The 26,522-nt window shown below is 44.8% G+C and overlaps 5 protein-coding genes across 8 annotated transcripts; 3 read left to right on the top strand and 2 right to left on the bottom strand.

The window, feature by feature from the left end:
* The first annotated feature begins 292 nt into the window (after positions 1-292).
* LOC100838269 (expansin-like B1) lies at positions 293-2,533 on the top strand. The gene is made up of 5 exons (XM_003563026.4): positions 293-1,044; positions 1,293-1,399; positions 1,503-1,684; positions 1,876-2,008; positions 2,122-2,533. Exons 1-5 carry the CDS (start codon positions 645-647, stop codon positions 2,335-2,337), a joined length of 1,038 nt encoding a protein of 345 aa, XP_003563074.2. The 5' UTR covers positions 293-644; the 3' UTR covers positions 2,338-2,533.
* Positions 678-6,544, bottom strand: LOC100837966 (protein FAR1-RELATED SEQUENCE 5). Of its 3 annotated transcripts, none has more exons than XM_024461285.1 (3): positions 3,820-6,544; positions 2,102-2,462; positions 678-1,023 (listed from the first exon to the last, which is right to left on the bottom strand). In XM_024461285.1, exons 1-2 carry the CDS (start codon positions 6,527-6,529, stop codon positions 2,425-2,427), a joined length of 2,748 nt encoding a protein of 915 aa, XP_024317053.1. In that variant the 5' UTR covers positions 6,530-6,544; the 3' UTR covers positions 678-1,023; positions 2,102-2,424. The 3 variants fall into 3 exon arrangements, with proteins under 3 accessions (XP_024317053.1, XP_003563073.3, XP_014752362.2); XM_003563025.4 differs by having other exon boundaries at positions 684-1,023; positions 2,102-2,865; XM_014896876.2 differs by lacking the exons at positions 678-1,023; positions 2,102-2,462 and having other exon boundaries at positions 4,189-4,349; positions 4,475-6,544.
* Positions 6,545-9,029: 2,485 nt separating this feature from the next.
* On the bottom strand, positions 9,030-11,832 carry LOC100822802 (pentatricopeptide repeat-containing protein At4g17616). Of its 2 annotated transcripts, XM_010239782.2 has the most exons (3): positions 11,607-11,832; positions 11,313-11,484; positions 9,030-11,191 (listed from the first exon to the last, which is right to left on the bottom strand). In XM_010239782.2, exons 2-3 carry the CDS (start codon positions 11,367-11,369, stop codon positions 9,200-9,202), a joined length of 2,049 nt encoding a protein of 682 aa, XP_010238084.1. In that variant the 5' UTR covers positions 11,370-11,484; positions 11,607-11,832; the 3' UTR covers positions 9,030-9,199. The 2 variants fall into 2 exon arrangements, with proteins under 2 accessions (XP_010238084.1, XP_003560184.1); XM_003560136.4 differs by having other exon boundaries at positions 11,313-11,832.
* Positions 11,833-11,963: 131 nt separating this feature from the next.
* LOC100837658 (protein FAR1-RELATED SEQUENCE 6) lies at positions 11,964-17,493 on the top strand. The gene is made up of 4 exons (XM_003563024.2): positions 11,964-12,149; positions 14,336-16,629; positions 16,715-16,786; positions 16,897-17,493. Exons 2-4 carry the CDS (start codon positions 14,359-14,361, stop codon positions 16,984-16,986), a joined length of 2,433 nt encoding a protein of 810 aa, XP_003563072.1. The 5' UTR covers positions 11,964-12,149; positions 14,336-14,358; the 3' UTR covers positions 16,987-17,493.
* A 6,066-nt stretch (positions 17,494-23,559) lies between these two features.
* Positions 23,560-25,030, top strand: LOC100837052 (protein EXORDIUM-like 7). The gene has a single exon (XM_003563022.4). It carries the CDS (start codon positions 23,615-23,617, stop codon positions 24,632-24,634), a length of 1,020 nt encoding a protein of 339 aa, XP_003563070.1. The 5' UTR covers positions 23,560-23,614; the 3' UTR covers positions 24,635-25,030.
* The last annotated feature ends 1,492 nt before the right edge of the window (positions 25,031-26,522 follow it).

Raw genomic sequence — 26,522 nt, 5'->3', positions numbered from 1 at the left:
AATTATTATTTTTGTGCACTTTGTACCCCCTTCCCCCACTTTGTACCCCATTTAGTGCATTTTCTCACTTTGTACCCATTTTGTCAAGATATGCTAAATCTAATAGATGAGGCTCACTCGTGGCTGAGCTGGCCGGTTATCAGACTCCCAATGGAAAACGTACATGCTCTAACCATGGCAGAATAGTTGCACATATCCAGTCGCGTAAGCGGTACGCTCCATTCCTCAAGGATATCCGCCTTCTCGCCTATGCTTCATGCTTTCTTCGCTAGTGTCACCTAGGTTACCAACACCCATTCCAATCTATGTTAGGTGGTTACCACCATCCACCCAATCTAGGTTGCCCTCTAGACAGTGAACATGGTAACATGATGGTTCGGTCGCCACTGTCTGGGCCTATTCAAACCGCAAAAACTTACTACTCCAACATTGATAATGCCTCGTGCTTGGTACATAACCGACGTGGCATTGCTATAATGGCTAGCTTATCCTAATGAGCAGGGCCCATCTGTTAGTTTCGGCAAAAAATCTACAACTTGGAGGTGTAAATTGGAAAATGGGACACAAAGTGGTCAAAACTTTTGGTAGCAGCAAGATGCCAATTCCAAAAACAATGTCTTTATCAAACAGATAGGGGCAAGTGTATGCCTAGACGACATAATGAGTTGCAGAAAAGAGAGACGAAAGGTCAAAATACTATTGAACGAACAGTAACTTGTAGGTACACATACACCAGAGAGGAAATGTCAACTACGGCATTGCGATTGCCATATCCATCCAAAACCAAAGGTTTCCAGCTCTTAACTCATCACCAACCTTCTCAACACTATAAATACACGATCCCATCTTCTCCTGTTACATGGAGCATTCCTAAAGCTTCTTGCTACATCTTCATACCACTACCACAAATGGCTTTTCCGCTTCATTATCATCTCCCGGCCTTGTTTTCTCTCTTAGTTTTTGTCTCTGGGGTTATGGCAGATGCAGAGTTCACCTTGTCCAAAGCATCATATTACCCCAATTCTGATACAAAAGGGACTGAAAGTAAGTACTCCCTCCGATCCTAAATTCTTGTCTCAAATTTGCCCAAATATGAATGTATCTATTCTTAAAAAGGATCCGAGGGAGTACTTTATATTAGATACATTACTCAAGTTGTGGAGGTCAACACATAAAAAAATGTGCTAGCTACTGAAGGTCATTGAGTTATTAGGCTACTGTATAAAATGTAGATCTCCAAGTAAACTAGATACTGTGAAAGAGAATTTATTGTTTCTGACGAAGACTTTCAGATGGAGCATGTGAGTATGGCACATTTGGAGCAACACTCAACAATGGTGATGTTTCTGCATCGGCAAGCCTCTACAGGAACGGGGTTGGCTGTGGTGCATGTTATCAGGTAAAATTCATCCGCGACTGTGCCAGTGCCCAGTACGAACATCTTGTAAATCAAGAAACATCGATTCATTTTTGTTCCCAGTAAGAATGCCAGTTGCCAATAGGTGAGGTGCACAGATCCTTACTACTGCTCTCCAGAGGGTGTGACAATCGTGATCACTGACTCGGGATCGAGCGACGGCACTGATTTCATCCTCAGCCAGCACGCCTTCACAGGCATGGGACAGAGTGCAGATGCTGGTGCAGCGCTGCTCACCCTTGGCTATGTTGGAATTGAGTACAGGAGGTGTGTGAATACAATAGACCTATCTAAAACTACAGTTTGGATCACGCACCTAGTTGTTTTTGTCAGATGGCATAAAAAGATGAAAAACTTTCAGTGGCTTTCCCTAGTCCCTACTACAGTAGAAATGATCTTGCATAATGAGTTAACGACTAAATTGACATGTTGCAATTTACTTGACATCTCTGCTACAGGGTTTCTTGTAGCTATCCAAATAAGAACATTGTCTTCAAGATTACTGAGAGCAGCCATTTTCCCTACTACATAGAATTTGAGATCTGGTACCAGCAAGGTAGCCAGGACATCATCGCAGTCCAGCTTTGTGAGGTAAACACTAACTACACGGTGTAAATTATGTATGGAAGGAGTTACTCAATTATAAAGAAAGCTTTCTGTGCATGTACTTATAGAACTAAATACCTGTTAATGGCTGGATGCAGACTGTGACCCTGAAATGCCAGCTTCTGAGCCGAACTCATGGTGCAGTATGGGCTACGGTCTCCCCACCAACTGGCCCTCTGTACATACGGATGCTGTTTAGCAGTGGAGCTCCCCGTGTTGGTGACCAGAAATGGCTAGCTCCGACAAACACAATACCACAGAACTGGACGGCAGGGGCCATATATGATTCTGGGGTCCAAATGCAGCTGCACTAGCTATAAAGAACATAGATACACCAGAAATATAGAGGTCATATTTAATTTTCCCATGTTCTCTGTTTATGTATATACTCCTGCAGTTCTTCAAAGTAGTTTTTGTAATTTGTCATGGTTGTGCCTGCCTGCATAGGATATCTATCTATCAATAAACTCTTTGCATGGAATAATAAATAAGTTTGCATGAGCAATTTAATAGCTCTTCTCCCACTGCCTGACACCGGTGCTCAACTGCTTATTTGCTCGAAACAGACTATTGAGTAATTGAGCAATCACCACAACAAATGGAATAATGCAATCAATTCAGACAAGGCTCGTGATAATTGATTATATTTAGCACCACTCTTGCGAAAGTTGGAAACGGCAAGGCCTTCAAGGTCCACTTGCATCAACTATTCAACTGGTATAAGTGCTGTACATAATCATACGTCAACCTATATTTGAATATAATTTACAAAGAACCGACTGATCCATTCAATTGACCATTGGGTTCAGGACAAGCAGAAATTCCCAACAAGGATGTCAGTCCTGATGTTTCATCAAAGAAACAAACCAATTATCAACAACCACTAAAAGAATTGCTAATCATAATAATGAACTCAACATGAAGGTACAAATTAAACACAATTACTTAGAAGGAACAATATCAAGTTAAAAGTTCACAAAAAAGAAAAAATTAAATTAAGTTCAAAACAGTTATAATTGAAAGTAAAGGGGCAAGTGACTAAGAGATGAGGTTGGAAATATCCATCGCCCATCCTTCATTGATAAAAGCATCCCCTGATTCAGAAGGGTTTTTAACAGATTAATCTAGACACAAAAATCCAAACTTCTTGAAACTAACACAATCTCTTAACTTCGAGGCATAGCCAAGACACTTGCATGTAGCCTGCACTGGCCCTGGCCTGTGCACCGGCTGTGGTGACCTTGGTCACATGTTGGTGCTGCCGTACTGGCAGGGAAGTCCTCAGCTGACACATTTCTTTAGAAAACTAGCTAAATACCAGCACGATGCTTCAAATAAAAAAAATTATATTACCCTAACACGCCAAACTACTGCTGTGAGTTCCATACCATGCCATTGGTCTTATCTCAACTCCCAGCTGATCTTCATCTCATGCAAAATTAAGAGTTGTTTGTGAAGAGCAACAATTTGGGTAGATTTTATTTTGAATTGGAGTCGGGACGAGGAGAACATCAATTAGAATCTCCACACAAGCACATATGTTTTGCACAAAAAGAATTAGAAAGACCTGCATGTAAAGAAAGGAAAAACAAGGTAGACAGACCGCCACCACCAAATGAAATCTTTATAGGAGTAAGGGTAAGGTAATTTCAAAACCTCGAGACTAGATGAAAAATCTATATAGTTTTGATGCATGCACCCAACTTGGGGAGTTGGGGTTTCACAACTTGCAATCTGACCCATTCCATTTAAAAATAACGCTAAACAATGATATTTGGAATGTTAAAACATTATACCATTTGCTTGTGCAACTGCTCTTGCTTGTGTTGTGTGGTCAGGATGTTGGTTTCCTACAAAAGAAATTGCTTGACTACTTGAAGCAACATCACGATTTCCAATCTCAGGATAGCCTGTTTGAAGAATATCATCTAGCTGCTTCAGAAGAACACTAGATTGACTTCCAATGTATGCCACTGCCTCCTCAGATTTGGCAGCCCTTGAAGCTATTAGGCTAACGAACCGGCACATGTTACCGAAGCGAACTTCTGAGGATGAACGCATGCTACTGACAGATCCATAGTTAGGTTCTTCCCCCATTCTAACAGAACGCGCATCTTTCCTCCATCTCTTCAAAATGTATTGTTCTGGGAGCTCCTTGATATTCTTGAGATCAAGTACCTTTAGTACATGACAACACTGGATTCCAACAGATTCAAACTTCCTGCAGCTGCAAGTGGCCGAGCCATCTAGTGCATCAAATTTCACGATGCCCTCTGATGGCTTCTCATCAAGTGTTACTTTGTGCTCTGAGATTGTACCAATTCCACTGCAGGGGAAGGACATGCAATTCATGTAAGCCTCAAACTCACCCTGGAACATCTTGAAAGCTTCAGGTGTATATGCATTTGAGGCTTGTTTTAACATTCGTAAGGATGGGATCGGCAAAGTCACCTGGTTTCCATCAACATCAGCCTGCAATTTCTTTGATCGATGCTCTTCCAGCATGGTCTCATAACGCTTGAAGAACTGCAGAATATCCTCTTGCTCACTGAGTTCCCGTTTCAGCTCATTAATCATATTATCCTTCCTAAGAGTAGTGATAATATCAGCAGAGAACATAGTTCTCCTATAAGGCAAAGCCCACTTTTCTTTCTCTAGGAAAAGTCTACTGAGCCACTCACCCTCGCTGATTTCATGTTTCTCGACCAGCTTTTCCCATGCTGACAAGAACTCCATCTCATCCTCACAGTCAAAGAGACACTGGCTCAAAGCATTGCCAAAACTCTTCGAGTTTTCAAACACCTGCTTCAGGTGCCTCTTTGAATTATGGTAAATATGCCACACACTTGTGCAATAGTTACTCCCAGGCCAAACCTCTGCTGCTGCAATGGCACATGCAGACCGCTCATCAATCAAAATAGTCTTTGGCTGTCTAGCACGCATGGCATCAGCAAATGCCTGAAATACCCATTTCAGTGACTGAATGCTATCATCATAGAGCAAAGCTGCACCAAACACAAGCAACTGCTTGTGGTTGTCCACACCGACAAACAATGCAAATGGACGCCCATACACATTCAGCTCATATGTTGTATCAAAGCAAACAACGTCACCAAAGCTTCTGAAGTCGATGATGGACTTTGCATCAGCCCAGAAGAAATTTGTAGCTGAATGCCCATCAGGCCCCATTCCTACTGCATAATACACTGAAGGGTTCCCCACCTGCAACCTCTCCAAGTATTCCAATGCAGCACCAGCATCCCCAAGCTGCACACCCTTCCCCTGCTTCTTTCGGTGATGTTCCCCTGTTCCAAGTTCGTGCGCTCGAGCCTTCATCTTATGTGACCGCAGCTTGTGCACGGTCTCTGAGTTAGCGAGTGGGTGGTTATGGTCTGCAAAGAACTTTGCAACACGGTATGTCCGGCATGGGGTAATCTTGATCACCATTCTTGCTTGGCAACCTGTCCGCGTTGGTGGTGGGCCTGGCCTAGGTGTGCCTGCTGCCCCTGTGCCAGTATTGGTGCTGGCAATGGCTAGACCCTCGTGCTTGGCACGGTCACTCACGCCCTCACGGGAACAAACAAAGATCCGAGACACGATTACCCCACGCTTGCGCTTCTTGTATGAGCGGCGGACGCTGAAGCCAACGTGCTCAGCATAGCGGTTGTAGAAGACATAGGCATCGTCTTCCGTCTCAAAGTGCATGTCCGTTCGTGGCCCATCCCTTGGGTCCGGCAAGCTTGCGGCGGCAGCTATGGTGTGGTGGGACGAGCTCGATGGAATCATGGCCAGCGAAAGCGCCGGCGCTGCGGAGGCAAGCGGGTGGTTGTGCTCGATGACAAAGTCGGTGACACGGAAGGCATTGGCGGAAGGGATGAGTTTGATGGTGAGGGATGCCATGCAGCCGGTGCGTGAGTCCGGGCACCTAGGAGGCGGTGGCGAGGCAGCCGCAGCGACGAGGGCGGAGTTTGTCTCGTCTTGGGGCTTCTTGGGTTCTTGACGGAAGCCCTGCTTGGAGCAAACGAAGAGACGGCGGGTGACTGTGTGCCGGGAGTTCTTGGACTTGTTGGACTTGCGGACGACGAAGCCAAGGCGGGCGGCGTAGGCCTTGTAGAACTCGTACGCGTCCTCCTCCGTCTCGAAGTACATGCCCATTCGCGGCGAGGTGGGGACGGCGGCGTCATCACCGGCGGAAGTCGAGGTGGCTTGGCCGAGGAGAGCAGGGTCCTCGGAGCCTGCGGCGGCGGCGGAGGAGGAGCGGGAGGATGAGCCGGAGGTGGTAGGTGAGGACGGCGAGGAGTCTCCGGAGACGGAGATCGGGGGCTGGGCGGCTGTGGACATTAGGGCTTGCGCTAGGGTTTGGAGGAATGAAGGAGGAGAGACGCAGGAGGAGGAAGAAGGGGTTGAAGGGATCGGCTGTGGAGGCGGCGGGTGTGGGTCGATGTGTGTGGTGGAGGGATCACCGTACGGCGAGCAGATCAGGGGCATGTCCACTATGTCCTCCATCCTGAATCCTGATTCCTGAATGAGAAAATGGAGTCGATTGTGCTGATCAAGCATATATATCAAAGGAGCAATGGCAGAATAAGAAGTAAATGATTCAAAGGAACGTCGGGCACACGCAGAACCGTTCGATCTGACTCTCATTATCGTGTGTCGGATCATACCGCAAGCAGCGTATGATGCGTCCCACCAAATTCACCTCACGCAAATGGTGACGTATGTTTCCTCATCCTCATTTTCCCATGGTTCATTTGCCCGTCCATCAAGTTATGGTTGTTTTTCTCCCTATGCTAGTTGCTGCTTTCAGATAGAGATGGATGAATATCGATTTTCTGTTTCGCATGCGCCAGTGTTTGCAACAAGTCATGTACGCATCTCTTCCCCAAGCCTCTCGTGCTGCAAAAGTTCGACATTGTGCCATGGATGGTCCAATAAAAGGTTCTCCACTGAACTTGGGGCAGACGGTGGGTTGAAAGAAATGGGTATGGGTTGCCTGATTTGACTCCAACCGTGGCTAGTGAGCTCGAACTGGCGAAGTCTGTGTGCTTCCAATGTTGATTGTGAAATGTTAGCCGATTCGGGTTTTTTTTTTCTTCGTTGCTACGAGAGTTGTTCCGATACACTACAAACTCATATTTGTTTTGCTGCATACAAACAAAGAAATGATGCATTCGAAATTTATCTATTTTTCTGATCACTTTGTTTAGAGTCTGATTTCGAAATCATGCAAAATTGAATAAAACTATCGCCACCAACGTTTTTTTTAGCAAAGTGAATAAAATAAAAGTGGGATTTTTCTTGCAGAAAATGTCATCGACTACTAGAAGATGGGCTACCTGGCCCCAAAAGGGGGCCCATGTGGCCAGCAGTGAGGATGCCCCAAGTGGGAGGGTGATACCCATACACCGTTGCCTCTGCCCCTTCAGGCCCAATAATCCTCTCCCCGAAAAACTCTAGGGGATATCAGGGGAATTTTTTTCAGTACACACCGCCGCAACCACGCTATCCAAGGTTGCAGTTCGATCTTCTCTTTGTCGAAAAGTGGGGAATTTTTTCACCCCTTCGACACATGCCTTGCTCCATCACCATGCCATCATCTCCTTCCTCCATGTGTGAGTTGTCTGCTGTGGACACACGGAGTGGGTCTGAATTGGATGGGATCAATCATGTTATGATGAATCATGTTTTGTGTTTGTGATCTCTAGTTCGCAATCAATTCTTATTACATTGTTGAAATAGTTTTGATGTGGTTAATGCTTGTTGCTAGAGTCCGAGTAATATGATTTTATGTCTGAACCTTATGTGATTATTATTTTGGTTATATTTGTGTTTGGATTGTACCTGCTTGTTGTACTACTAGTCATAGCATTGATCCGAAGACTATAGTGCGACAGACCAGGATATCAATGTTGACGGTTGTGATTTGAGGATCTCTTTGTGTCCATTGTTCGTAATGTGTTGTTGTCGTTGTCTTGAAAAGGATAATACAATTATGGGGTTCTCTTTTGATGACTCGATAATTTTATGAAACACATGCCTACATTACCTTTGGAAATAGAGCTAGACTATTAGACTGTGTGCTTATTTCATCATCACTATATGAAAGATTTTATCCATGCAATATCTCATTATTTGGCCTGGTGCCTACACTTTTAATCCTGCCAACTCAATCCACTTGTTATTTATCGGTCAAGATTGGAAATTGCTACATTACTTGTTGAGTTGAACTGCTTCCCTTATTTGAACTGCATAAGTCACCAAACCCTTTAGAGCCATCATGTGTGATTCAAAGTGACACCTCAACTACTAAAGTATTATTAGTATTCTTTGTCTCTCATCATGTCTAATAGAAATTTAGCTAAAATACTTTCTGACGAAGACTGCCATGATCCCCTACACCTGGGTGGGTATCAAAACGATTTCCTTGCGCCGTTGATGCGGAACATAGCTTTATGGTAAAACCACACATGTTTTTTAAATTTTATTACTCAATATGAGGGAAAGCAAGGAAGACAAAATTACTTTGGTTCCATCTTCTACCAGAGCTGGTAGGAACTACTTTCTAGATAAACTTTTCCACAAGGTACTTCTAATGCTTACTTGGATGATGCTTTAACTGATGAACATGCCTTAACGGATGATATGCCTCCGTTATCAATTTTTTGGTTGATAAAGTTGCAGACTTGGAGATAGGTACCCCGAGGAAATTGCATCTTCTTCCTCAAATGTTGATCATGATGTTAGCAGGGCTTTTATGAACTTTGATACTGATAAAGATGCCAAAGGTTTCTTTGTAACGCTCAAGAAAAAGTCTCTTGGGGAGATGTTTTCTCCTAATGATAGCTTTTTTGCTCCTCCTGTTTATGTGAAAGATTAAGCTAATGAGTTTTATGTTGATCCTAAAATTATCAAAATTGTTGAAGAAATGAAATATTATGGTTAGGAAGAACAGAACGATACAAGAGTACAATTAACACCAGAGCTGCAAATTTACAACATCAGCTTCAACAAAATTGGAAATAATATAGCAAGAGACGAATAGTACAACATTATACCAAATATTTTGGTGATATGTTACATAGGAGAAGAAGAAAACGCTGCATTGTTGGGCAATGCAACAGAACTATCGTTACTGAAAAAGCAAAAGAATTACAATGCTGTGACCAGTTTTATCTATTTGATGCCTGCCCATGACCTGAAAGCTTGGACATCTTCTATCCTTTTGCTCTGAGCTTCTGTTTTGTCATGCAACGAATTCAAGTTCCTGTAGAGATTCTTGTGTAGCTTCAGAAAAACTTGCCTGTATTTCCACTTGTCACAGTAAACGTTATGGGTTGACATGTAATTTATAACCTCCATCACTCTTGAAAAATAGCCACCTTTGAGGAAATCCAAAACCAAGCAGTCAAGCAAGTCCCTATCTACACATAGTTCTCCGTGTTCAAGTCTGCGTTTTATTTCTCCCCACAGTATGGTAATTTCCCTATGCATGCCTAGGGACGAATATCCACACAGTATGTGGCAAAAAGTATGCAGATTGGGTCTAATATTCTGCTCCCTCATGCGCTTATATGTGCTCAGTGCATCTTCCATCATTTTTGCCATGCAGAAGAAACGAACTGAATTATTGAACTCAAAGGTTAAGTGGTCTCCAGGGTTATAGTGTTCAGTTTCTTCAACCAAACTGGAAAGCAAAGATGATTTAGTTTGGGGCATCTCATCCTTAGCTATTTTGGCAATGTCCTTTATAGTAAATGAGGGACTAGTATGAAACTCAGGCATGGAAGATGCCATTTTCTGTATCTGTTGGAGAAGCCCATCAAATTCATTGGGTTTCTGCTCTTTCTCATATGCTCTCAGAAGAGACATGTAAGTGCCAATCCCGACAGGAATCTCAGCTGACTCTAAAGCATCCAGGATATCATGAGCTGCTTGCAACCATCCCATCTGAATGCATGCATTAATCACATCTGAAGCAGAAATTCCCTTTATATCTTCCTTGTGTAATGTAATACAGAACATAGACAATGTATTCAGTTTCGCCGCTTTCACACAGCCTATAATAAGTTTAGCAAGAGCCTTTTCACTAGGAAGAAACTTCCCATCGATAGAAACAAGAAGGCCAAATTGGATTTTTGAATCCAAACTAAAACCTTTATCCAATTTTGTGGGGTCAAACATGATTCTATATCCGGTTTTTAGGTTAGCGGAGCCAATTTGTATCATACCTTGTTTCTGCAAACCATCACAGAAGGAAACACATGACTTTTGTATTCGATGCAGAGCAGTTACAAAATTTGCAGCAGCTTCCATGTCATTGCATTTGAAATGCAGGTTCAATAGACTATCATACAGTTGCAGATAATGCTGAAAGAAAGGCGAAGAGGAGAACGACTCAATGCTTCTTTTCATGCTCATCAACTCATCTCGCTGCCCAACCATTTCACAGACACGGCTAGCGATCACCATTGTATTCACATCGGCCACAACTCCAACCAATGACATCAGCTCCATTATTTTCTGGGCCTTGATCATGCATTTGAAGTTCACACATGACTCCAAGACCATATTGAACAAGGCGACATTGTTCTTTATTGGGTCCAACTTTTTCAGCTGCCGCCTATCTGAAATTTGATGCAAGAAACACTCGCAGGTCTCAGCCAGAACATCAACAGCAAGATAGGATCCTACTTGTGACTTCAACATATGCAAAAACACCATACTCAGCATATCAGCATCAGGAAGCTTGCCACTCTCCAACATTATCCTCAGGACTGCGGAGGCAGGGACAGGCGTCTGATCTCTTGCAAGTGCCAACGCTAGCCTCATCAGTGAGCTACAGTTGAGAAGATTGCCATTACTCTGATAGACTGACAGAACCATGTCATACGCTCTCTGAAGCCACCTCCGACTAGATGTGTAGGACAGTGACACAATCACGCTATTCAATATCCGCGGCTCGGGAAGACCGTGCAGGCTTTTGTAATTGCCAAATGCTTGCAGCGCCTGGTCGACATTGCCATCCTTGAGAGCAACATCTATCGTCCTCAACAGAGTTTCACGAGAGGGTGACTCCCATGGCAGAATAGTACCAGTACTTGTGCTCGTGGAAAGATAATGTGCAGCTAGAATGCAATGCCTCCTCCATGACCCGTAGCAATTGGCCTAAAACGAGTACACAAGTGCGTAGCTTTAAATTCTACCTAGTTTAAAGCAAGACAAACCATGCCACACAAGGACACTTAAATGAATAACGTAAATTGCTTATCCAGGTAGTGGCTCTTACACTCAAGGCAGCTTCGGCAGCAGAAGAAACCAACAGGAGTCCACGCAAGCTCCTCATTGTATCAACCCGGCATACTAATCACGCTTCAAGGGTGAATCCAAGAGAGAATCATGACACTGCAGTGCAGACCCGGCCTAAAATATGCTTAAACTTCCAATTCTAAATGATGCAACTACACAAAACATGGAATACAATAAGATTAACTAGTAGGAGTAAAACATCGAAATTAAGATTAAACAGTATACGTCACTGGAAGCCTCAGCCCTCAGAGATGAGATTGAGGGGCAAGCAAACCTGGCCGGCAGCACAATCCGCCGCCCCGAGGCCGCACGACAGCGCCGTCTGCGCGCTCTCCGTTCTCTCTCGATGCGACGCGCTGCGCAGCCGCAGCAGGAGGTGACCTCAGAGCTTAGCTGCTCGCCCGGCTCGCTCCTGCGTGGCCGCCGGCTCGTCGTGGGTGCGTGGCCGCCGCGGCGCCGCCTTGGGGCTGGGAACGGACGCAGTTGTGGTGGGTTCAGGAAACAAGTTGGGCCATTATTACGGGCCATGGAATACTGTACTACTAGCTAAGACGACGGCCCACTACTCAAAGGCCGCAGGCCCACAGCTGATGCCTCACTCCGAGTGAGTCACTCGTCGTGTACTCGTCTTCCACACAGATGACAATGCAGAGAATCCCCTCAGTTCCGACTCCCAGCTCCGGCGACTGCCGACCCTTCCGTTCGCTGGCGTTGTAGAAGAAGCGCCCGGTCCTCCCTTCCTAAGTGGCCTCCTCTGGGATAGCGTGGAGTAGTGTGGAAGGCAGGAGATCCTTCCAGGCTGATTTCCCTTTTCTCGGTATGGAAGCCCTAACTTGTTCTGCTTGGATTTCTCTAAGGTTGTGGTTTCTCCTTCGATGCGAGCAATGAAATCTATATATATCTTTCTTTATGATCACTTCAGTGATCCAGTTAGTTGTGGATTTTGATTCAACTGTGTGCTAAATAGCAGCTCTGGCTCTAGATAGCTGTGAGCCTGTGACAACGAAATATACTTCCAAATACATTAGGCAGCGCAGATGTTCAAGAGAGGAGATAAAATATGTTTTCCTTTCCACCTGCAAATCTATTATATATAACTAGCATAGTGCCCGTGCCTGGCTATGAAATCACAAAGAGAAGGAAAAGAAAAATTACATATAACAACAATGTATTACTCCGTACTCCGTAGCTAGATTATGGGCCAACGTCATTTTGAATTTTGAACTATGAACCAAGCTCATGGAGATTTTGGAGCAGGGGCAACAGGAAAGATTGGCAGAAGGGAGGGTTATCTCTTGCTGCTCCAATTCGTGGGAATGGACGGTCTGACTTGTTAGGTCCGCCTTGTTAGGGTAAGAAGAGAATGACTGAGAAAGAGTGAACGGACGACCACAAACTCCAAACTTTTTTTTGGAAAATCCACCAACTCCAAACTTTATAATTAGGCAAGAATTAAAACAAGAGGATAAAAGTCTCCACATAGGCTAATAATTTGGCCCATTGATTGTAAAAGGAATTCTAATTTGAACGCTCAGATTGAAAATCAGGGTAATTGTCAATCCAGAGTTCGCACTCCGACTATCTAGGCATGTGCAATCCAATACGGTTTGCATGGAGACAGAGTTATGTTCACATGTTTGCAAGCCATGAGATCATTGTTGATGTCAATAACCAAAATTGATTACGGCTGGAGTTCGCTTGTTTGTTGCTTTGCCTAGATTGCAAATTAGGTCAACACTTGATGGATCCTATTGTAAAGAATCTACACGACTAGAGACAATCAATTTTTTTGAGTGATTGTAAAGTTCAACTTTATTTAAAATATAAATTTTGAAATAGAAAAATAGGACTTACTTTTCATATGTTTTCTATTAAGTCCACATACTTAACCCTTTCTTTAAATAAAAAATTACCAGTTTGATTTATATACAGAACTTAAACTAAAGCCAAACTTTGAAATCAAAATTTAAATGTAATGATACTCTGATTTACTTTCCATATCATGCAGTATATAGTGAGAGTTCACCAATGTTAACGTAGCATGGCTCAGATATCAACATGCAAGGAATACTTAGATGGGTTTGTCGGCCAGCATTGGAAAAGATGTTAACATGAGTAGAACAAAGACAAAACATATATATATATATATATATATATATATGTTTGAATTGGTGGTGCCAACAAAGCTGATGGCCACTGGAGGAATCAAAGGATATGCATGTAGTAGAACCTGGTGCAAGGCATGCATGACATCAAGTAAAATGAGTAAGCGAACCAAATCCAGTGTGATATGTGTTGCAAGAATGTTTTAGCAATGTTTGATGAATAAATATATACATGACAGTTGCATTGCCTTAGATGAACAAATTATATAGGAAATTAAAGTAAAATAATCATACATGAAATCATCTACTCCCTCCGTCCAACAAAAGATGTCTCAAATTTGTCAAAATTTGGGTATATCTAGACATGACTTAGTATATAGATGCATTCAAATTTAGTCAAAGTTGAGACATCCTTTGTTGGACGGAGGAATATATGCATTACATTGCACACAGAAAAACATCAACACCAATGATGAGCGTGATTGAGGAAGTCACCAACGGTAATTACAAGCCATGAATATTCTTATTTAATTCTTGGTGGAAAATTTCTCAAAAATTTATTGACGCAAACAAAGAAGAGTAAAAGAAAGAAGATTAGTACAAAAGTCTATAACTTCTTCGATCTTCCGTTGTCACACACTGAAGTCCTTACCAACACTTAATACACTTAATGCATTTTTAACCAAAGTGAAATCATGTACGGCCGAATTAAACCCCACATGAAGGAAATTAACTGACAAAGAAAACAATGATAAATAAGTGTTCATTTAATGTAATCTGGCTACAAAGGTTTCCTACAATTTGAAATATATCTAACACCACACAAACAGCTGAAAAATAATAAAATATAAAACACATAAAAAATATAAGGTTTATGATAGTGTTGCTCTTTTTTCAGGCTGAGTGGAATATTTGGGACTAATGGAAGAGGAAGACTATATCACTGAATCATCTAATGAAGAAGATGTGCAAGAAGATGGCGAAAAGGACATAAGCATTACCGAGGGTGATGTGTTCAAGCCGGTAGATATAGAACAAGAATTGGTGCCCAAAGTAGGGATGGTATTTGACTCGGAGGAAGATGCCTTTCAGTTCTATGTGGCATATGGCTGCCACTCTGGTTTTGGTATCACAAGAAGATCTAATAACACCTTTGATGGTTTCCGCTATCGCTCTACATTCATATGCTCTAAAGGTGGGCAGTCTAGGCTGAGATCTGGCGTGACAAGGCCTGCAAGGAAGCGAGGCACAAAGACTGGCTGCAAGGCTAAGATGATTGTCAAGGATGCTCATTTTCAGAATCGCTGGGAAGTTATTGTTCTCGAGTTGGAGCATAATCATCCACTCGATCCTAGCTTGCTTAAGTATAAGAAGCATTTGAAGGACTCTCCTTTCTCTCTAAATCCACCTCATATGTCTGAGACACCACAGAGCAGTTCAGGTGCCGCGCATTCTAGTAGAGATGGAGATGGTGGCATACCTTCATGTGCCCAGATTGAATTCAAGAGCAAGGTTGACAGAAATAGGAAACTAAAGCTTGCTGAAGGAGATTTAGAGGCCTTGTTGAGTTTTTTCAATGGTATGCAAGACCGGAACCCATGTTTCTTTTACTGTTTAGATATGAATGATCAAGGACAGCTAAGGAATGTGTTTTGGGCCGATGCAAAATCACGTAGTTCTTACAATTACTTTGGTGATGTGGTTGCTATCAATGCCACAAACTTCAGTGATCAGTATGATATACAGTTTGTATCATTTGTGGGCACTAACCATCATGCTAACCCAGTGTTACTAGGGTGTGCTTTGCTTGCTGGTAGATCGCTTGGAGCTTATGTGTGGCTTTTTGATACATGGTTAAGATGTATGAATGGAATACCACCGTCTTCAGTAATTACCAACCATTGTCATGATGTTGCAATAGCTGTTAAAAAGGTTTTCCGCAATGCACGGCACCGCTTTTGCCTTTGGCACATCTTAAATGAGCTTCCTGAGAAGTTGGACGGAATGGGAAAGAAGGATGAAATGATTTCTACTTTCAGTGCATTGGCCTATGATTCTGTTACTATGCCTGATTTTGATAAAGGGTGGCAAGAAATGACACAGCAGTTTCACTTGGAAGGAAACGAATGGTTATCCAATTTATATGAGGTCAGGATGCAGTGGGCTCCTGTTTATGTGAAAGATTCCTTTTGGGCAGGATTGTCTGTCACAGATAGAAGTGATAGTGCTACTGACTATTTTGATGGTTGGCTGATGTCAGGTACGTCTGTCAAAATGTTTGTTGAGCAGTATGAGTCAACTGTTAGAAGTAAGTTAGAAAAGGAATCACATGATGATTTACAATCCTCTCAGTTGAGGCCACAGATGATGACTGGATTACCTGTGGAGGAGCAAGCAGCAAAGATGTACACAATAGAAATATTTCAGATGTTCTTGAATGAAATAGGGCATTCATTTCATTGCAACTATAATATACTTGACCGGTCTGATTCAGGAGTTACATACATAGTATCAGAGCATGTAAATCGAGCAAAAAAGGTGGACTACAAAGTTGCTTACAACAATGGCGAAGATGACATATGGTGCCTCTGCCGGTTGTTTCAGTCTAAGGGTATATTGTGCAGACATGCTCTCACTGTACTGAGGCAGGAGCTTGTACTAATGATTCCACCTAAATACATCATTCATCGCTGGTGCAAGGATTATAAACAAACTTGTGTTTTGAAGTCCCAGACTGTCTCAGTAAGTACTCAGGAATTGGGAAGTTATGATGATCTCTACAAATCCAGCCACCAATACTTCACAGAAGTTGTGGAATTGGGTTCTGTGAACTTGGAATCAAAAGAATATGCTTTTTCAATCATGAGGGAGGTCAGGGATAAAGTGATTTCTTATGAGAAGTCACTAAGAGACCAAAGGGTTGACAGTCATGTTTCAACCGCCAATTTTGCATACAATCCAGTGAATGAGGATTTTACTGATGATGCATTGCCCATTTCTCTTAGTACAAAGAGCTGGGATCTTATGCAAGGTCAGTCAAAACGTTCTCGCAAGAAGAAACTGGCGACCCCAACTGTTCTTGATACCTTGAAAAAGAAAACTAAAAGGGCCTATAACAAGAGGAGGAATGCCACTGCGAACAACCTAAATACGACGATCACCACAACTGACAGTGTAACTGACAACACAAATGTATGTATTGTTATTAGACCCACATGTTTGACTAGACATTTTCTTTTCTTATAGCTGTCCTTGACATCAAAGTTTTTATCATTAGGTGCAGCAGAATCAAGTAAATGAGGGATGGTCCTTAACATCTACTGGTGCACCTGAAACCTTCCCTTTTGGAGTAAGCTCAAATATACTCTTTCCAATTCTTCCCCCACTTCGTTCTTACTGGGCTTAGCGGAATTTCGATATTATACTAATACTCATTTAAAAAATACATTTGCATTCTAGGTGGAAAACATTTCATTTGATTTGTCGCAATACAACAATGCTCCGAGCTTCCATTGGCCTGAAAGCAGTAGCAGGTCTCAGCTTCAGTGAGAGGAGGCAACAAGTTGTGCATGCATTCGAGTAGCCTATTTTCTAACAGGATCACATGATTGGCGCAGTTAGCTGTGATTGATCAGGACGGTGAACGCCTGAACGAAGGTGAAAAAAAAAAGTCGAAATCTGGCGGAGACCGGTAAGAAGTACTGATTCTAACCAATTCGATCTAATTTGGTTTTAGGGATATGTGAACACCTGGCTGCCCCTGGTTTTTACCTCCATGTAACGGCCCATCTGTGCATGCTTATTGTTCCGAGTATTGTTTTGTCCTTAGGTATTTGCTGCTCCCAGTAGGTTTATCTGAACCATGTTAGGGAAGATGCACTGACATCTCAAATAATTCGGCCTGATGTCACCCTGTGTGCCATTCATGAATGTAAATTTTTGTACTAGATTAATTGCAATGTATGGAACAAGATTCATGTGTGTTACAGTTTCACATATGGAGTCGCAGTACTGCTGTGCTACACAGCTCGTTTACCTAATACTAGAATTGTTGAATAAGGCAGTTGTCTTTTGTTATCGTGGTAGAATATACTCCTGCTCTTCTTTTTTGAGGGAGAAAAATATATATGGCAGATTCTGCCGTACCTAATACTCCTTTAAATTAAAGGGAGTATTAGGAAAGGGCATTATAGACTTTTCACAATTACAAAAAAAATAAAAATAAATAGATTTCTCAACCGTGGGGTGCCGCCATCCTTTGCGATTCAGGCCGCTGCCCTCGCCGCGAGCCGCCGCTGCCTCCTCGCTGACCCCGCCGTGAGCCGCCGCTGCCCTCGCCTTGAGCCCCCGCTGCCCTTGCGGTCCGCCGCCGCTACACTCTCCGTGAGCCGCCCCGCCCTCCTCGCGGCCCGCCAGCGCCATCCTCAGAGCATGCCGCCGCTGCCCTCATCTGCACGCACGGCTGTCCTCGCTGCCGTTGCCGTACTATGTTGTTCTCGGCGGCGGCGGGAGCTCATGAGCACATCGACGGGACGACGAACGGGGGAGAGAAGGGGATTTATTTATTTTTACCGCTGTGAGATTATGTTTTTGCCCTGCTTCTGCTGCTCCATTCTATTACTCCACACATCTCAATTGGAGCAGTAGGAAGTATCAAAATATATGAGCCCTTAGATCTTAAAATGAACGGCCTAAATTAATTCTGAGATACCGTAAAAGAACTCATATATATACTCCTGCTCTATTTCACACACAGCTTGTTGAACTATCCTCTCACAGTCTCACGAGCGATCCTAGCGCATGACACTTGGTGATCTTTCATTATATTTTGAGACGGCTTGCTCCTGTGCCGGAGATTTGTTGGCAAGTACGGAGTAATACTGTTTTGGTCCCTTTAAGCAACTGAACGGTGCTAAGCTTCCTGTTATGCACCGAGCCAACTGGACAGTTTTTAAATCCGGTCGTTACACTTACGTGATGTTCATAGCTACAAAGATCGCAACTATAAGTAGAAGAAAATGGGAATATCGATTGTATACACATGTATTGTTGAACTGGTTGCTCACCTCAAAATGAAATCTTTGGGAACCATACGACGTTCTATGCCGATAAAAGAGGAGTAAACATATACTCCGTATTTGTCAGCATTAGAACAGGTGCAATAAGCCTAGTCAGCAGGGTAACACACTCCACCTCACAGCAAAAGACCATCGGAAGGGGAGAAAAGGAAGGAAAGAGAATGGAGCCGGCGAGTCCTCAATCGCCCGGCTGCAGCACACCAATCGCTAGGCCGGCTCTTCCTATAGCGCTTCTTCCTCCACCACATAAATGCATTAAATACTTAAGAGTTAACTAATAGCCAGTGTAACAGCCAATCTATTGTACGAATACTTATTTGTGAAGCCTTTAGATGACATGACATGGCATGTGGTTATAGCCAGCAGCAAGCTGTACTATTAATCTTGCTCTTACCAGCAGCAGCAGGCAGCATGTTTTACAGTCTGCCCAGGTAATTACAGTTAGCAGCTGCAATATTAAGTACTACTCCGTACTACTAGCCACACGTACGCAGCAAGTTGATGCGAGGAACCATCTCTGAGCCTTGGTGCTACCGCAGGCGCATAAAACCTGGTCCAGAGAAGAGCATCTCTAGGGAACTGGCGTTTATACTACGAGGAGCAGCTGGCATCGCTGCCTCCTCCCGGCTCGACTCCCGCCGTTGACCCTAAAACTAGCTCCAGCCTTGCTTGCACGGTTGCACCCATCCTGCAATCCTGTGCTTGCAGTGGGAGTGCTTCTTCGCCGTGTGGACGTGGATGCTGCTCCCTCCGCGAGATCTAGGCATCATCAACTGGAGCTAGCGCAGTCACCTCACATGCATGGTCTTTGCACAGTTAAGCAGCAGTGATCACTAATTCGCTTCACGGTTGATCACTTCAGAGAGCAATGCATGCGGTGCTGTGTAGACGTCGTGCCTCCCCGATGCAGATGCAGTGATCAGGACTGTGCGTGCGTTATGCGTGCGCCCGCGCGTGACGGAGACATTTGTAAACTGGAAGAGAAAAATTCAGAAAACGAAACGGTTTGATTCCAATTTCGGACCACCTGTTTACAACTATTTAGTTGATAATTTTGACCGTATTTTAAAATCTGACAACTTTGCACCATAATTCCGCCTTTCATATATGCAAGTCACATGTATAAATCTCTAAAACCGAGAAGAAAAACACGTGTTTACAAAAAGGAACCCAAAACACTTGCAGTTAATACAGATTTGCAGTAGTAGACATGCATTGCTCAAGCTTAATGTAAGTTCAGAAACTAAGAAATTTGCAATTAAGCGAGACACGGTCTAACTGACAAAGATGAGTCAAAATGGCCTTATAATTGTGGAAAACTCAAAATCCATCATGTCCCATAACGGATAAAAAGTTCCCTATCTATGGAGCTAATTGTTGACACATGACAAATACTACTCTCTCGTCCCATACTAAGGCCCGCTTGGGAGGACTGAAAACTTAATCAGTTGTAATCAAATACTCAAAGTGCCTAATACTTAGCTGAACGCAGAAAATCAATTCACGGCGAGGTAGAGGGAGCCAAGGAGGTTGCGCAATGCGGTGAGGAAGATGAGGCAACCAGAGAAGTTGCGGAGAGTTAACGCCTCACTGCCGACCTACTCAAGAGCTGCAAGTGGCTCCTCTCCCGAAGCTCACCCTCCCATGGATTCGTGCTCCTCGCCGGCGATCTGGACTCGCTTTTAAGAAGCACCGCGGTTCCAATTCTCCCGTCGCCCGCTGCTGTCGATTGAGTTCCCATTGTCCGCCGCCGCCGCCGCCTCACTGAAGCCTCACGCCGCCACCTCGCCGGACTCCGCTCTAGTCACCGAAGCCTCGCGCCGCCAGATCCACTCCGGAAAGCGCCACGAATCCCTCTCCGGCCAGCCGCTGCTTTCTAGGGTTCTCCGTGGGCGCGGTCGCCTCTCTCCTGTAGTCCCGTTCTTTGCTCTTCTTCGTTTTTCTTTTCGGATCTCCTGAGCTCCGTAACAGTTTACGGGTGGATGGCATCAAACGAGTGGAAAGAAAAACGGAAAACGACGAACCAATCGCTGTTCTGGGCCTTCGCCGGAAATTTTTCGGGCTCCGTATATTACACCTGTATTTGACCCAAAAACGACAAACCAAGTGGGCCCTAAGTGACAAAGTATTACTCCCCCCATACCAAATTACACCTCATATAGATTTGTGCATTTGGACCAAGGCAGCTCTCGTTTCTAGTGGCTGACCACTCATATTGGGTTAATAATAAATGGATGTGACTAGTTAGTGACCGGATGCGGTATAAAAAAAATGAGAAAAATCTATACACGTTGTATTATGGAAATGGAAGAAGTACATTGTCTAAACGCTTTTTGAATACAGATACATAGCAAATTTAATTCACATTTTAATACGACGAGGAAGTACTCAAATTGGAATTAAGATCGACGGTGCATAAAAACGATGCAGTAGTACTAGAGTCCAAGATCTGCCCCCCTCTCTGGTTATTACTGCGACCGCATAATCGCGTGTGGTTATCACTCCAACGTACAGCACCACATTTAGTTGTGTCCAAAGCAAGTGACCGCCATGATGACTCCCCATCCCCTCGGTGCATGTATTCCTCACTGTTCCACACGCGCAGCTTTGAAGCGCGTGCAGCCGTTGACGTTTGGTCCATACCAGACATCGAGTAGGCCGTGCTTGTCTGAATTTGGATTATACACTTCATTATCTAGAATCATTCACACGAGTAATTCTGTAGATTGAGCTGCTCCGAATGTATTCCTCGGGAATTCCAGGCGCTCTTTCCTTGGTTGGAACTTTCCTTCCCCCGTTTCGTAGAAAGAGTTCGTATAATTTTGTTTTACCTATTTGCAATATACTCCCTTGATCCATACTAAGTGTATTAGTACAAAGTTTATTAAATCAAGAATACTTACTATGGGTTAGCACAAAGTTTATTAAACCAGCGACACTTATTATGGATCGGAGGGAGAATAACGTTTCTTTTAGCTCCTGCGGTCCGTCAATAATTGCTCACACAAATTTGCTCTCCAATCAACATGAATGCTAGACACTATAAACGAAATCTGTCTTAAATCAATTGCACACATTTATATGAGCTTTATTAAGTAACCAAGGGAGTATGATTAAAAATCGGACATATTTAGTATAAACGAAGTAAAAAAAACGTCGTCTTGCTCTACATTCACCGGTGCCAATTGTAAGCAAAAGTCGATAGTGTCTCTTAAACTCCAAACCATATCAAAGCAAAGAAAACGATATTAAATTAGCAAAAGGAAACTCGCAAGTCTTAGCCACAAGAGCAAACAACAATGATATGAGAAACATAAGGTCATCTTAGAAGAAGTCAATGAAGAGTTCGTATGACCATCCTAGATCCGTCGAGTTAGATCTGAGGAGACCTAACGTCCGCAACGAAACTGAAGCCAACCGAACTTTGCCGGTCGGAGAAGAAGTACCAAGACTCGGAACCCATTTGCAAAATAAGAAGGCATAACAAAATATGCTACTACATAAGAGCAACTCTAACAGATATCGAATATGGTGCTGAACTAACAAATAACCGCACCTTTTGGTTTTGAGTGCCAAAAAAGATCAGAACAGAAACCGAATATGGTACCGAATCGACAAAAAAAGTTTCGGATCAACCGAATACACCCTCCCAAATCCTTACATCTCCAGTGCCACAAGCGAACTGAAACAGGCAACCGAACCACTGACCGTCTTTCTCCGTCTTCTCCCTCTCTGTGTCCCTGATCCAGCCAGCGAGCCACCGCGCCCAACCCCGGCACCCGACCCAAGCCACCGCGACCTCCCCAGGCCACCTGCCGCCCCCCGCGCCCGACCTCGGCCCAAGGCCGCGGCCCAATCCTGACCGGAATCGGGGCCCGCGAGCCGTCTTCCCGAGCTCCGGTGGACGCCGCTGAGGTCGCCGCCGCCGCTCTGGAGTCTGGACCTCGCCACTGGCGGCTCCCTCATTCCTGGTCGCCCCCTGACCTCGTCCTTGACCGCCCCCGACTTCACCCCTGCTCACCCCCGACCGCGCCCGTCCAGAGCTCCATCCAGCAAATTGTTTCCCTAAATCGTCTCGTTGATTGATGAGGAATGAATCTCAGGCTTTAATTTGAGGGAAAACGGTTTGGAATATGGAGATTGGATAGAGATTTAACCAGGCACATGCGTACTGTTCTTGCATGTTCTTGTCGTTCGAGGGGAGGAAGATGAACCTGAGCTGGGTTGGGTTGGGCTAGATGGGCCAGAGATGGGCTAGGTGTAGAGATTTGTTTTTATGGATTAGGAATTCGGGATCTGGTCCGCGCGTGTCAAATTGAACCGAAAAGCACGAGATCGTCAGACTGAATACGCGTTTTTTCAGGTCAGAAAATTTGGTAACTGCTAGAGTTGGTCTAAGGGCAACGACCAGATGATACCCTGCCCTACTCTATGCCACCGATGTAATTGTCGCCGTTGAGGTGCATCCGGAGTCGGGGAAACTTTTTTTTATACCAGATGACGTTGCCATATCCATGATAGCGTCGTTGCTGAGGAAACAAACCGTAACTCCAAGAGAACTAGCTACAATGTTGCAAGGAAGATCTGATGACCCCACCTCCTACCTCACCGAAGCGACATGAGGAGAAGGTGGGAACCTGTGGCAACATTGGCGGGGAGTGATGGTATTGGCCGAATGTTATATTTTTTCTATACTCGCTTAGTCTCATATTAAGTGACGAAATGTTACATGTATCTAGACGCTTTTTGGGTATAGATACATCCATATTTGCACGATGGGGCGGAGGGAGCATAAAAATTCCCATGGAACAAAAGGATTTTGAAGAAAAAATCAGGACAAGTAATCTCCTATGACAAGTGTTTGGATTTTGAATTGTTTCAAAAGGTATTTGGAAGGCACAACTAATTTTTCAAAATGCCTTTTCCTCTTAAAATCTGAGCTGACGCAATTAGGCCCACATGTCAACTTCCCATGGAGAACACAAAGGCACCTCCCTTAAATTTTCACTCCCGACTTTAATTTCAAACCGGAAAACCACCAAAACCCCGTGTTCCCTTCTCATTCTAGCTCTGCCACTTCACTCCACACATCCCCAAAAATGGAGAGGCTGCTCCCATGCCCCCCTACCCTTCTTCCCCTTCTCCTCCTCGTCCTCCTGCTCGCCGCCGCCATGGCCGCCGTGCGGAGCGCGCCGGTGTACAGGGCGGACTACCTGGTGGACGGCAACCAGCTGGTAAACATGCAGTACCACATGGGCCCCGTGGTGTCGGGTTCCCCCACGAACCTGTACCTCATCTGGTACGGGCGGTGGGATCCCGCGGCGCAGGCGGTGCTCCGCGACTTCCTGGCCTCCCTCTCGTCCCCCGCGGCCCCCTCCCCCTCCGTCTCCGACTGGTGGGCCCGCGCGCCGCGCCTCTACGCGGACCAGACGGGCGCCAACGTCACCGCGGCCTTCGCCGTCGCCGGGGAGCACTCCGACTCCGGCTACTCGCACGGCACCTCCCTGCGGCGGATCGACGTGCAGTCCATCATCCGCGCCGCCGTGGTGGCCTACCCGGACCCGCTCCCGCTCGACCCCTACAGCGGCGCCTACCTGGTGCTCTCCTCCCCGGACGTGCAGATGGAGGAGTTCTGCCGCGCCATGTGCGGCTTCCACTACTTCACCTTCGCCTCCGTCGTCGGGGTCACGGTGCCCTACGCCTGGGTCGGGAACAGCGGCACGCAGTGCCCCGGGAGGTGCGCGTACCCGTTCGCCCCCGCGACTGACTACGGCGGCGGCTCCGGCGGTGGCGGGCAGGTGCTGCGGCCGCCCAACGGGGACCCCGGGGTGGACGGGATGGTGATCGTGCTGGGGCACGAGCTGGCGGAGCTGGCCACCAACCCGCTGGTGAACGCGTGGTACGCGGGGGACACGCCCACGGCGCCCACGGAGATCGCCGACCTCTGCCTCGGCGTCTACGGCGACGGGGGCGGCGCCGGCGGGTTCGTCGGGAACGTGTCCCGGGCGGCCGACGGGAGCGCCTACAACGTCAACGGCGTCAACGGCCGGCGGTTCCTGGTGCAGTGGCTCTGGAACCCCGTCCTCGGCAAGTGCTACGGGGCCAATGCCAGCAACTGACGCGGCCGCCGCTCGTTTTTCCCCCCCTCGCATCCGCGGAGTTCTCTCTCGCAGCAACGGATCAGTTTATGCCATTGCGCTCGATGGCATTGCGGCAGCAACAATGGCGATTCCATGGATGGATGGATGGGTAATTGGGTATGGCATGATACAGAACTCGAATGTCTGAAACATGATTCAGACTCGATCTGTTTCTTTATTGTTCGGAGGCTCGGATGGGTCTGTGCCTCTGTGGATTTTTGTTGATCTGTAGGAAGGAAACGATGCAATTTTTTCTGCAGGAGGAGAACAAATTTAGTCTGTTTCTAATGTAATCCAGTAATTGCAGCATAAAATAAGATCGATTTGCAGGGGACACACTTTTTGTGTTCAATCTTATACTGCATGCTTCATTCATCATACAGACTCACAAAAGTGTTTCTTGCTTTTGAGTTTTGACTCTGCTTTCGTCATCGAAATCTCTGCATTCTGGTCTGCTTGTCTAGGTTTTGGCGAGCCTTGAAGACGGGGTCTTTTTTCTTTTTCTTGTTGAAGAATTTCTGCTTTTCAAGCACAGCGGCGTGGCATAACTATGACCTGAAACTGATTCACTCCTGTGCTCCTACGGAACTCTGAATGGGTGTAACCGTAAACTAGTATCGTAAACACTACATTTCACATCTGGCCCATCTCCTGCCAGATCATGCAAGGGGGCGGCGGCTAGGGGCTTATTGGGTTCACAGGAATTCAAAACATAGGAATAAGAAAAATCATAGGAATAGGATAGGAAAGCATATGCAAAAAAACATAGGATTCAAATACAGAGGATTGCAAAACAGAGGAATTAAAAAATGAGGTATGAGTGGATGTTAAAATTCTTGTGTTTGTGTTTTGGTCTTGAAAGATGCCACAAAGGAATTTTCCCTCCACCTTTCCTATGGTTCATTTCTGTGAACCATGAACAGTACCATCAAAGGAAAAAAAAATCCTATCCCTGCATTTTCCTCCATCTTTCCTACAAAACGAAGAGGCCCCTAGAGGAGGAGGCATTGGGGATGGAAACATGAATCACGGGCTGAAATTTCAGCGCGCCGCCGTTTTTTTCCGAGATGCGGGTTACCTAAAAATCTCGCGAGGAAACTAGACATATAGCGCATTGGGAGAGTTTTATACGGGATCTGGATTTTTTTACGGATTTCGAAAATATGATGGATTTTTTCGGGTCGTTTTCTTCGGTTGAATTGTAGAATAGTGGTTATTTTAAAAATGGGGACGATATATGATATCTCTGCTAGAGATGCCCTAATGTAGGTTATTGCATAAACCTGTGGGTGTTGCTATTTACAAAATCTTCTCTGAGGATTATGGAAAAAGGCATTTCCTCTGTTTCAAAATAGTGGTACATACAATCTTTTAAAGATAAAATAAGCTGAAGGACAAAATAACATTTGATCTCCTGATATGTGCATATTTCATTACATTACTAACCGATATCTGAACTCTTCTGCAGGAGTGAGTCGATGTAAATCTGGATGTGTTACCAACCTTGGATATGTTTTGAGTTGTGAAGGTTGGCCGGTAATTTGTCGATCTCGCATACTTGTGACGAGTAGTACCTCTTGTGATTGAAGCTCTTCATTTGGTTGGCATTTCTAGGAACATGGACTGCCTGACAGATTGGCTAAGTCTATTTATCATATTGAAGAGTCTTTGTTATAATCCTACCGCTCCCAAATTTGTAGGAAGGAGCCAAGTGACCAATGCTGGCTAGAAAACCAATGAAGTACGAACTGTAGTGGTACGGCGAAATATATGTGGAAAAAGGAAAAGGGAACGCGGGAAAATCAACAAGCAGGAGTATGGTAAATGATATGCAAAAAAATGACTAACAAAAGAAGAAGAAAAAATG

Source organism: Brachypodium distachyon, chromosome 1, assembly GCF_000005505.3.
Source record: "Brachypodium distachyon strain Bd21 chromosome 1, Brachypodium_distachyon_v3.0, whole genome shotgun sequence".
Taxonomy (NCBI): domain Eukaryota; kingdom Viridiplantae; phylum Streptophyta; class Magnoliopsida; order Poales; family Poaceae; genus Brachypodium; species Brachypodium distachyon.
Note: the sequence above shows the minus strand (reverse complement) of the source record. Positions and strands in the feature narration are given on the sequence as shown.

What these genes read in the sequence shown, in the direction of transcription:
- LOC100838269 (XM_003563026.4), top strand. Translation starts at nt 645, where the DNA reads ATGCCTAGACGACATAATGAGTTGCAGAAAAGAGAGACGAAAGGTCAA. An exon ending in GTTGGAATTGAGTACAGGAG is followed by an intron (nt 1,685 to 1,875) that starts GTGTGTGAATAC and finishes TCTCTGCTACAG; the next exon opens with GGTTTCTTGTAGCTATCCAA. An exon ending in TCGCAGTCCAGCTTTGTGAG is followed by an intron (nt 2,009 to 2,121) that starts GTAAACACTAAC and finishes GGCTGGATGCAG; the next exon opens with ACTGTGACCCTGAAATGCCA.
- LOC100837966 (XM_003563025.4), bottom strand. Translation starts at nt 6,529, where the DNA reads ATGGAGGACATAGTGGACATGCCCCTGATCTGCTCGCCGTACGGTGAT. An exon ending in AGCAGTTGCACAAGCAAATG is followed by an intron (nt 2,866 to 3,819) that starts GTATAATGTTTT and finishes ATGAAACATCAG; the next exon opens with GACTGACATCCTTGTTGGGA.
- LOC100822802 (XM_003560136.4), bottom strand. Translation starts at nt 11,369, where the DNA reads ATGAGGAGCTTGCGTGGACTCCTGTTGGTTTCTTCTGCTGCCGAAGCT. An exon ending in CTGCCGAAGCTGCCTTGAGT is followed by an intron (nt 11,192 to 11,312) that starts GTAAGAGCCACT and finishes TACTCGTTTTAG; the next exon opens with GCCAATTGCTACGGGTCATG.
- LOC100837658 (XM_003563024.2), top strand. Translation starts at nt 14,359, where the DNA reads ATGGAAGAGGAAGACTATATCACTGAATCATCTAATGAAGAAGATGTG. An exon ending in GTGTAACTGACAACACAAAT is followed by an intron (nt 16,630 to 16,714) that starts GTATGTATTGTT and finishes TTTTATCATTAG; the next exon opens with GTGCAGCAGAATCAAGTAAA. An exon ending in CTGAAACCTTCCCTTTTGGA is followed by an intron (nt 16,787 to 16,896) that starts GTAAGCTCAAAT and finishes TTTGCATTCTAG; the next exon opens with GTGGAAAACATTTCATTTGA.
- LOC100837052 (XM_003563022.4), top strand. Translation starts at nt 23,615, where the DNA reads ATGGAGAGGCTGCTCCCATGCCCCCCTACCCTTCTTCCCCTTCTCCTC.